We start from the raw sequence: 12,873 nt of genomic DNA, 5'->3' as shown, positions 1-12,873 counted from the left end.
CACCACTCACTCATTCACTCATTCACTCATTCACTCACCACTCACCCACTCACTCACCACTCACTCACCACTCACTCATTCACTCATTCACTCATTCACTCACCACTCACCCACTCACTCACCACTCACTCACCACTCACTCATTCACTCACTCACTCACCACTCACTCACCCACTCACTCACCACTCACGCACCACTCACTCATACACTCATACACTCACCACTCACCCACTCACTCACCCACTCACTCACCCACTCACTCACCCACTCACTCACCACTCACTCACCCACTCACTCACCACTCACTCACCACTCACTCATACACTCATACACTCACCACTCACCCACTCACTCACCCACTCACTCACCCACTCACTCACCACTCACTCACCCACTCACTCACCCACTCACTCACCACTCACTCATACACTCACTCATACACTCATACACTCACCACTCACCCTCACCACTCACCACTCACAAAGACCCATGGTGATCTTGTTGGTGATGATGGTGATGTTGGTGATGGTGATGTTGGTGATGGTGATGATGATGGTGATGATGGTGGTGATGATGGTGATGATGATGGTGATGATGATGATTGTGATGATGATGATTGTGATGATGGTGATGATGGTGGTGATGATGGTGATGATGATGGTGATGATGGTGATGATGGTGGTGATGGTGGTGATGATGGTGGTGATGATGGTGGTGATGATGGTGATGATGGTGATGATGGTGATGATGGTGATGATGATGATGGTGATGATGATGGTGATGATGGTGATGATGGTGGTGATGGTGGTGATGATGGTGATGATGATGATGGTGATGATGATGGTGATGATGGTGATGATGGTGGTGATGGTGGTGATGATGGTGGTGATGATGGTGGTGATGATGGTGATGATGGTGATGATGGTGATGATGATGATGGTGATGATGATGGTGATGATGGTGATGATGGTGATGATGGTGGTGATGGTGGTGATGATGGTGGTGATGATGGTGGTGATGATGGTGATGATGATGGTGATGATGGTGATGATGGTGGTGATGGTGGTGATGATGGTGGTGATGATGGTGGTGATGATGGTGATGATGGTGATGATGGTGATGATGGTGATACTGGTAGGAACGAAGTGGACCAGACCACCAATAGATTAGTCCGTCCGTCCGTCCGTCTATCAACATCGCCCCCTCCTGCAAACACTTGGCATGACCCTGTCCGACAAGATGGCCGCCCGCTCCCCCTGCGATCTGTGATCTAAACAAGATGGCCGTCGCTTCCGGCGCCTCACGGCGAAACTTTAAACTTCGCTTCAAATTTACTTTACTGAAACGCAGCACGTTTTTTAAAAAAAATACTTTACTGAAACGCAGCACGTTTTTTTAAAAAATTACTTTACTGAAACGCAGCACGTTTTTTTAACACAGAGACAAGAAACATTTATTAACACAGAGACGAGATACATTTAATCACCTTATTTGTGCACGTAAAGCACGGCGCGAGGCCTAGTGCGGCAGGCTTCGCGAGGCCTATTGCGGCAGGCTTTGCGAGGCCTACTGCGGAAAAGGCATCGCGAGGCCTACTGCAGAGAAGGCTTCGCGAGGCCTACTGCAGAGAAGGCTTCGCGAGGCCTACTGCAGAGAAGGCTTCGCGAGGCCTACTGCAGAGAAGGCTTCGCGAGGCCTACTGCAGAGAAGGCTTCGCGAGGCCTACTGCAGAGAAGGCTTCGCGAGGCCTACTGCGGAAAAGGCTTCGCGAGGCCTACTGCGGAAAAGGCTTCGCGAGGCCTACTGCAGAGAAGGCTTCGCGAGGCCTACTGCAGAGAAGGCTTCGCGAGGCCTAGTGCAGAAGGCTTCGCGAGGCCTACTTCAGAGAAGGCTTCGCGAGGCCTAGTGCAGAAGGCTTCGCTAGGTCTACTGCAGAGAAGGATTCGCGAGGCCTAGTGCAGAAGGCTTCGCGAGGCCTACTGCAAGGAAGGCTTCGCGAGGCCTACTTCAGAGAAGGCTTCGCGAGGCCTAGTGCAGAAGGCTTCGCGAGGCCTACTGCAGAGAAGGCTTCACGAGGTCTAGTGCAGAAGGCTTCGCTAGGTCTACTGCAGAGAAGGCTTCGCTAGGTCTACTGCAGAGAAGGCTTCACGAGGTTTAGTGCAGAAGGCTTCGCTAGGTCTACTGCAGAGAAGGCTTCACGAGGTTTAGTGCAGAAGGCTTCGCTAGGTCTACTGCAGAGAAGGCTTCACGAGGTCTAGTGCAGAAGGCTTCGCTAGGTCTACTGCAGAGAAGGCTTCGCGAGGCCTAGTGCAGCAGGCTTCGCTAGGTCTACTGCAGAGAAGGCTTCACGAGGTCTAGTGCAGAAGGCTTCGCAAGGTCTAGTGCAGAAGGCTTCGCGAGGCCTAGTGCAGCAGGCTTCGCTAGGTTTACTGCAGAGAAGGCTTCACGAGGTCTAGTGCAGAAGGCTTCACGAGGCCTAGTGCAGAAGGCTTCGCGAGGTCTACTGCAGAGAAGGCTTTGCGAGGCCTAGTGCAGCAGGCTTCGCTAGGTCTACTGCAGAGAAGGCTTCGCGAGGCCTAGTGCAGCAGGCTTCACGAGGTCTAGTGCAGAAGGCTTCGCTAGGTCTACTGCAGGAGGCTTCACGAGGCCTAGTGCAGCAGGCTTCACGAGGCCTAGTGCGGGAGGCTTCGCGAGGCCCAGTGCAGAAGGCTTTGCTAAGTCTACTGCAGAGAAGGCTTCGCGAGGCCTACTGCAGCAGGCTTCGCGAGGCCTAGTGCGGGAGGCTTCGCTAAGTCTACTGCAGAGAAGGCTTCACGAGGCCTAGTGCAGCAGGCTTCGCGAGGCCTAGTGCAGGAGGCTTCGCGAGGCCCAGTGCAGAAGGCTTTGCTAAGTCTACTGCAGAGAAGGCTTCGCGAGGCCTACTGCAGCAGGCTTCGCGAGGCCTAGTGCGGGAGGCTTCGCTAAGTCTACTGCAGAGAAGGCTTCACGAGGCCTAGTGCAGCAGGCTTCGCGAGGCCTAGTGCGGGAGGCTTCGCGAGGCCCAGTGCAGAAGGTGGTGGTGGGGGGTGGTGGTGGTGGGGGGTGGTGGGATGGTGGTGAGGGCTGGTGGGAGGGGTGGTGTTGAGGGTGGTGTTGGGGGGTCTTTAAATCTCACAGCGTTCTTTGTCAAAACAAGCACTTTTAATTAACGTTACACTAGAATACAGTAATTTTGTCTTTAACTCCTCGATACCCGGTCGATATCCCTGCACCGGTACTCAGTATTATTCCTACCAGCCCACCCCGCAGGGTCCTGTTTGTTTTTTTACCCTTCTATCTGGCAACAAAACTGACACCTTTTTACAAGGAGTCATGTTTGCATAGACCGCAATACCTGCAGTCATGATACAAACAAAAGAACATAACTCTGATAATGTGCACTGTCCCTGAAGTTGATTGGTCCACACCCGAGACAGCTTTCCTTAGAGCCTAGTCTCACATGGGTGGGACCAGATGACGCCAGAAGATGTTATTGATGTTGTTGATGTTGTTGATGTTGATGTGGTTGATGATGTTGTTGTTGTTGATGTTATTGATGTTGTTGTTGTTGTTGTTGATGTGGTTGATGATGTTGTTGATGTTATTGATGTTGTTGTTGATGTCGTCAGAGCGTATTGAGCGCACGGTGGAGATCTGCCGCCACACGCTGGACATCGAAGAGAAGGGCGTCAAGCTGAAGCTCACCGTGGTGGACACGCCGGGGTTCGCTGATGCACTCAACAACACGGAGAGGTGAGTCACTCACTCAGTCACCCACTCACTCACTCACTCACCCAGTCACTCACCTACACACTCACCTACACACTCACACACTCACTAATACAGTCACCCACTCACTCACTCACTCACCCAGTCACTCACTCACCTACACACTCACCCTCTCACTCACCGTGGTGGACACGCCGGGGTTCGCTGATGCACTCAACAACACGGAGAGGTGAGTCACTCACTCAGTCACCCACTCACTCACTCACCACTCACTCACCGTGGTGGACACGCCGGGGTTCGCTGATGCACTCAACAACACGGAGAGGTGAGTCACTCACTCAGTCACCCACTCACTCACTCACCACTCACTCACCGTGGTGGACACGCCGGGGGTTCGCTGATGCACTCAACAACACGGAGAGGTGAGTCACTCACTCAGTCACCCACTCACTCACTCACCGTGGTGGACACGCCGGGGTTCGCTGATGCACTCAACAACACGGAGAGGTGAGTCACTCACTCAGTCACCCACTCACTCACTCCCCACTCACTCACCGTGGTGGACACGCCGGGGTTCGCTGATGCACTCAACAACACGGAGAGGTGAGTCACTCACTCAGTCACCCACTCACTCACTCACTCACTCACCCAGTCACTCACTCACCTACACACTCACCTACACACTCACTCACTCATACACTCACTCACCTACACACTCACCTACACACCCACTCACTCACTCACCGTGGTGGACACGCCGGGGTTCGCTGATGCACTCAACAACACGGAGAGGTGAGTCACTCACTCAGTCACCCACTCACTCACTCACTCACTCACCCAGTCACTCACTCACCAACACACTCACCTACACACTCACTCACTCACTCACCGTGGTGGACACGCCGGGGTTCGCTGATGCACTCAACAACACGGAGAGGTGAGTCACTCACTCAGTCACCCACTCACTCACTCACTCACTCACCCAGTCACTCACCTACACACTCACCTACACACTCACTCACTCACTCACCGTGGTGGACACGCCGGGGTTCGCTGATGCACTCAACAACACGGAGAGGTGAGTCACTCACTCAGTCACCCACTCACTCACTCACTCACCCAGTCACTCACCTACACACTCACCTACACACCCACTCACTCACTCACCGTGGTGGACACGCCGGGGTTCGCTGATGCACTCAACAACACGGAGAGGTGAGTCACTCACTCAGTCACCCACTCACTCACTCCCCACTCACTCACCGTGGTGGACACGCCGGGGTTCGCTGATGCACTCAACAACACGGAGAGGTGAGTCACTCACTCAGTCACCCACTCACTCACTCACTCACTCACCCAGTCACTCACTCACCTACACACTCACCTACACACTCACTCACTCATACACTCACTCACCTACACACTCACCTACACACTCACTCACTCACTCACCGTGGTGGACACGCCGGGGTTCGCTGATGCACTCAACAACACGGAGAGGTGAGTCACTCACTCAGTCACCCACTCACTCACTCACCACTCACTCACCGTGGTGGACACGCCGGGGTTCGCTGATGCACTCAACAACACGGAGAGGTGAGTCACTCACTCACTCACCCACTCACTCACTCACCCAGTCACTCACTCACCTACACACTCACCTACACACTCACTCACTCACTCACCGTGGTGGACACGCCGGGGTTCGCTGATGCACTCAACAACACGGAGAGGTTAGTCACTCACTCAGTCACCCACTCACTCACTCACTCACCCAGTCACTCACTCACCTACACACTCACCTACACACTCACTCACTCACCGTGGTGGACACGCCAGGGTTCGCTGATGCACTCAACAACACGGAGAGGTGAGTCACTCACTCAGTCACCCACTCACTCACTCACTCACCCAGTCACTCACTCACCCACCCACCCACCCACCCACCCACTCACCACTCACCCACTCACCCACCCCACTCACCCACCCACTCACTCACCCACCCACCCACTCACCCACTCACCCACCCACCCACCCACTCACCCACTCACCCATTCACCAACCCACCCACCCACTCACCCACTCACCCACCCACTCACCCACTCACCCACTCACCACTCACCACTCACCCACTCACCCACCCACTCACCCACCCACTCACCCACTCACCCACCCACTCACCTACACACTCACCCACTCACCCACTCACCCACTCATCCACCCACTCACCCACTCACCCACCCACTCACCCACTCACCCACCCACTCACCCACCCACTCACCCACTTACCCACTCACCCACTCACCCACTCACCCACCCACTCACCCACTCACCCACTCACCCACCCACTCACCTACACACTCACCACTCACTCACCCACCCACTCACCTACACACTCACCCACTCACCCACTCACCTACACACTCACCCACTCACCCACTCACCAACCCACCCACTCACCCACTCACCCACTCACCACTCACCCACTCACCCACTCACTCACCCACTCACCCACTCACCCACCCACCCACCCACTCACCCACTCACCCACCCACTCACCCACTCACCCACCCACTCACCCACTCACCCACTCACCTACACACTCACCCACTCACCCACCCACTCACCCACTCACCCACTCACCTACACACTCACCCACTCACCCACACACTCACCCACTCACCCACCCACTCACCCACTCACCCACTCACCCACTCACCCACCCACTCACCCACTCACCCACTCACCCACCCACTCACCCACTCACCCACCCACCCACCCACTCACCCACTCACCCACCCACTCACCCACTTACCCACTCACCCACTCACCCACTCACCCACCCACTCACCCACTCACCCACTCACCCACCCACTCACCTACACACTCACCACTCACTCACCCACCCACTCACCTACACACTCACCCACTCACCCACTCACCTACACACTCACCCACTCACCCACTCACCAACCCACCCACTCACCCACTCACCCACTCACCACTCACCCACTCACCCACTCACTCACCCACTCACCCACTCACCCACCCACCCACCCACTCACCCACTCACCCACCCACTCACCCACTCACCCACCCACTCACCCACTCACCCACTCACCTACACACTCACCCACTCACCCACCCACTCACCCACTCACCCACTCACCTACACACTCACCCACTCACCCACACACTCACCCACTCACCCACCCACTCACCCACTCACCCACTCACCCACTCACCCACCCACTCACCCACTCACCCACTCACCCACCCACTCACCCACTCACCCACCCACCCACCCACTCACCCACTCACCCACTCACCCACCACCCACCCACCCACTCACCCACTCACCCACTCACCTACACACTCACCCACTCACCCACTCACCCACTCACTCACCCACTCACCCACTCACCCACCCACCCACCCACTCACCCACTCACCCACTCACCTACACACTCACCCACTCACCCACCCACCCACCCACTCACCCACTCACCCACTCACCTACACACTCACCCACTCACCCACTCACCAACCCACCCACTCACCCACTCACCCACTCACCACTCACCCACTCACCCACTCACTCACCCACTCACCCACTCACCCACCCACCCACCCACTCACCCACTCACCCACCCACTCACCCACTCACCCACCCACTCACCCACTCACCCACTCACCTACACACTCACCCACTCACCCACCCACTCACCCACTCACCCACTCACCTACACACTCACCCACTCACCCACACACTCACCCACTCACCCACCCACTCACCCACTCACCCACTCACCCACTCACCCACCCACTCACCCACTCACCCACTCACCCACCCACTCACCCACTCACCCACCCACCCACCCACTCACCCACTCACCCACTCACCCACCCACCCACCCACTCACCCACTCACCCACTCACCTACACACTCACCCACTCACCCACTCACCCACTCACTCACCCACTCACCCACTCACCCACCCACCCACCCACTCACCCACTCACCCACTCACCTACACACTCACCCACTCACCCACCCACCCACCCCACTCACCCACTCACCCACTCACCTACACACTCACCCACTCACCCACTCACCCACCCACTCACCCACTCACCTACACACTCACCCACTCACCCACTCACCCACTCACTCACAATCGTGACCCCTGCCCCTACTCACCAGCTGGAGGCCCGTGTCGGACTACGTGGAGCAGCAGTTTGAACAGTTCTTCCGGGACGAGAGCGGCTTGAACCGCAAGCACCTCCTGGACCACCGCGTGCACTGCTGCCTCTACTTCGTGTCACCCTACGGACACGGGTACTCACTCAGTCACTCACTCACTCAGTCACTCACTCACTCACTCAGTCACTCACTCAGTCACTCAGTCACTCACTCACTCAGTCACTCACTCACTCACTCACTCAGTCACTCACTCACTCACTCAGTCACTCAGTCACTCACTCACTCAGTCACTCACTCAGTCACTCACTCACTCAGCCACTGTGTGTGTGTGTCTGTGTGAGTGTGAGTGTGTGTCTGTGTGAGTGTGTGTGTGTCTGTGTGAGTGTGAGTGTGTCTGTGTGTGTGTCTGTGTCTGTGTGTGTCTGTGTGTGTGTGTGTCTGTGTGTGTCTGTGTGTGTGTGTGAGTGTGTGTGCAGGCTGCGTCCCATCGACGTGGCGTTCATGCGCGCTCTGCACGATAAGGTGAACATCGTGCTGCTCATCGCCAAGGCCGACACCATGACCACTCAGGAGCTCGCCGCCTTCAAGCAGCGAGTACGCTCACCCACACGCTCACCCACACGCTCACCCACACGCTCACCCACACACTCACCCACACGCTCACCCACACACTCACCCTCACACTCACCCACACACTCACCCACACACTCACCCACACACTCACCCACACACTCACCCACACGCTCACCCACACACTCACCCACTCACTCACCCTCACACTCACCCACACACTCACCCTCACACTCACACTCACCCACACACTCACCCACACACTCACCCACACGCTCACCCACACACTCACCCACTCGCTCACCCACACGCTCACCCACACGCTCACCCACACACTCACCCACACGCTCACCCACACACTCACCCTCACACTCACCCACACACTCACCCACACACTCACCCACACACTCACCCACACACTCACCCACACGCTCACCCACACACTCACCCACTCACTCACCCTCACACTCACCCACACACTCACCCTCACACTCACACTCACCCACACACTCACCCACACACTCACCCACACGCTCACCCACACGCTCACCCACTCGCTCACCCACACGCTCACCCACACACTCACCCACTCGCTCACCCACACGCTCACCCACACACTCACCCACACACTCACCCACTCGCTCACCCACACACTCACCCACACCCTCACCCACACCCTCACCCACACACTCACCCACACACTCACCCACACACTCACCCTCACACTCACCCACACACTCACACACTCGCTCACCTTCACACTCACCCACACACTCACCCTCACACTCACCCACTCGCTCACCCACTCACTCACCCTCACACTCACACACTCGCTCACCTTCACACTCACCCACACACTCACCCTCACACTCACCCACTCGCTCACCCACACACTCACCCACACACTCACCCTCACACTCACCCACACGCTCACCCACACACTCACCCTCACACCCACACACTCACCCTCACACTCACACACTCGCTCACCCACACACTCACCCACACACTCACCCTCACACTCACCTACACACCTAGTCACTCACCTACACACTCACCCACACACTCACCCACTCACTCACCCACACACTCACCCACACACTCACCCACACGCTCACCCACACCCTCACCCACACGCTCACCCACACACTCACCCACTCACTCACCCACACACTCACCCACACACTCACCCACACGCTCACCCACACCCTCACCCACACGCTCACCCACACACTCACCCACTCACTCACCCACACACTCACCCACACGCTCACCCACACCCTCACCCACACGCTCACCCACACACTCACCCACACGCTCACCCACACCCTCACCCACACCCTCACCCACACGCTCACCCACACCCTCACCCACACCCTCACCCACACGCTCACCCACACACTCACCCACTCACTCACCCACACACTCACCCACACGCTCACCCACACACTCACCCACTCGCTCACCCACACGCTCACCCACTCACTCACCCACTCGCTCACCCACTCACTCACCCACTCGCTCACCCACTCGCTCACCCACACACTCACCCACATGCTCACCCGCACGCTCACCCACACGCTCACCTACTCGCTCACCCACTCACCCACTCGCTCACCCACACACTCACCCTCACACTCACCCACTCGCTCACCCACTCACCCACTCGCTCACCCACTCGCTCACCCACACGCTCACCCACTCGCTCACCCACACACTCACCCTCACACTCACCCACTCGCTCACCCACACGCTCACCCACACGCTCACCCGCACACTCACCCACACGCTCACCCACTCGCTCACCCACACGCTCACCCGCACACTCACCCACACGCTCACCCACTCGCTCACCCACACGCTCACCCGCACACTCACCCACACGCTCACCCACTCGCTCACCCACACGCTCACCCACATGCTCACCCACACGCTCACCCACTCGCTCACCCACTCGCTCACCCACTCACCCACTCGCTCACCCACACACTCACCCACACGCTCACCCACACGCTCACCCACTCGCTCACCCACACGCTCACCCACACGCTCACCCGCACACTCACCCACACACTCACCCGCACACTCACCCACACGCTCACCCACTCGCTCACCCACTCGCTCACCCGCACACTCACCCACACGCTCACCCACTCGCTCACCCGCACGCTCACCCACTCGCTCACCCACACACTCACCCACACCCTCACCCACACGCTCACCCACACGCTCACCCACACACTCACCCACTCACTCACCCACTCGCTCACCCACACGCTCACCCACACACTCACCCACTCGCTCACCCACACGCTCACCCACACACTCACCCACACACTCACCCACTCGCTCACCCACACACTCACCCACACACTCACCCACACACTCACCCTCACACTCACCCACTCGCTCACCCACACACTCACCCACACACTCACCCTCACACTCACCCACTCGCTCACCCACACACTCACCCACACACTCACCCTCACACTCACCCACACACTCACCCTCACACTCACCCACTCGCTCACCCACACGCTCACCCACACCCTCACCCACACGCTCACCCACACACTCACCCTCACAATCACCCACACACTCACTCTCACACTCACCCACTCGCTCACCCACACACTCACCCACACGCTCACCCACACCCTCACCCACACGCTCACCCACACACTCACCCGCACGCTCACCCACAAACTCACCCACACACTCACCCACACGCTCACCCACACGCTCACCCACTCACTCACCCACTCGCTCACCCACTCGCTCACCCACACACTCACCCACATGCTCACCCGCACGCTCACCCACACGCTCACCCACTCGCTCACCCACTCACCCACTCGCTCACCCACACGCTCACCCACACACTCACCCTCACACTCACCCACTCGCTCACCCACTCACCCACTCGCTCACCCACTCGCTCACCCACACGCTCACCCACTCGCTCACCCACACGCTCACCCACATGCTCACCCACACGCTCACCCACACGCTCACCCACTCGCTCACCCACTCGCTCACCCACTCACCCACTCGCTCACCCACACACTCACCCGCACACTCACCCACACCCTCACCCACATGCTCACCCACACACTCACCCTCACACTCACCCACACACTCACCCTCACACTCACCCACTCGCTCACCCACACACTCACCCACACGCTCACCCACACACTCACCCTCACACTCACCCACTCGCTCACCCACACACTCACCCACACACTCACCCTCACACTCACCCACACACTCACCCACACACACACTCACCCACACGCTCACCCACACCCTCACCCACATGCTCACCCACACCCTCACCCACATGCTCACCCACACCCTCACCCACATGCTCACCCACACACTCACCCGCACGCTCACCCACAAACTCACCCACACACTCACCCACTCGCTCACCCACACGCTCACCCACTCACTCACCCACTCGCTCACCCACTCGCTCACCCACTCGCTCACCCACACACTCACCCACACACTCACCCTCACACTCACCCACTTGCTCACCCACACGCTCACCCACTCGCTCACCCACATGCTCACCCGCACACTCACCCACTCGCTCACCCACTCGCTCACCCACACGCTCACCCACACGCTCACCCACATGCTCACCCACTCGCTCACCCACTCACCCACTCGCTCACCCGCACACTCACCCGCACACTCACCCACACGCTCACCCACATGCTCACCCACTCGCTCACCCACACGCTCACCCACACGCTCACCCGCACACTCACCCGGACACTCACCCACATGCTCACCCACTCGCTCACCCACTCGCTCACCCGCACACTCACCCACACGCTCACCCACTCGCTCACCCACATGCTCACCCGCGCGCTTACCCACATGCTCACCCACTCGCTCACCCACTCACCCACTCGCTCACCCACACGCTCACCCACACACTCACCCTCACACTCACCCACTCGCTCACCCACTCACCCACTCGCTCACCCACTCGCTCACCCACACGCTCACCTACTCGCTCACCCACACACTCACCCACACACTCACCCTCACACTCACCCACTCGCTCACCCACACGCTCACCCACTCGCTCACCCACACGCTCACCCGCACACTCACCCACTCGCTCACCCACTCGCTCACCCACACGCTCACCCACACGCTCACCCACTCGCTCACCCACTCGCTCACCCACTCACCCACTCGCTCACCCGCACACTCACCCGCACACTCACCCACACGCTCACCAACATGCTCACCAACATGCTCACCCACTCGCTCACCCACACGCTCACCCACACGCTCACCCGCACACTCACCCGCACACTCACCCACAC

General features: G+C 58.4%; 1 protein-coding gene across 2 annotated transcripts in view; it reads left to right on the top strand.

Moving 5' to 3' along the window:
* Positions 1 to 12,873, top strand: part of LOC144955379 (septin-5-like) — a 53,547-nt gene that overhangs the window by 15,379 nt on the left and 25,295 nt on the right. Inside the window, exons 4-6 of one of the 2 annotated variants that reach the window (XM_078885617.1) lie at positions 3,648 to 3,771; positions 7,952 to 8,086; positions 8,428 to 8,545. In XM_078885617.1, coding sequence (XP_078741743.1) covers positions 3,648 to 3,771; positions 7,952 to 8,086; positions 8,428 to 8,545 — 377 coding nt within the window. The remainder of the gene's footprint in view (positions 1 to 3,647; positions 3,772 to 7,951; positions 8,087 to 8,427; positions 8,546 to 12,873) is intronic. The other variant, XM_078885618.1, reaches the window with a different exon arrangement.

The sequence above is a fragment of the Lampetra fluviatilis genome, unplaced genomic scaffold, assembly GCF_964198595.1.
Source record: "Lampetra fluviatilis unplaced genomic scaffold, kcLamFluv1.1 SCAFFOLD_392, whole genome shotgun sequence".
NCBI classification, from domain to species: domain Eukaryota; kingdom Metazoa; phylum Chordata; class Hyperoartia; order Petromyzontiformes; family Petromyzontidae; genus Lampetra; species Lampetra fluviatilis.
This window is presented reverse-complemented; position numbering and strand designations above follow the sequence as displayed.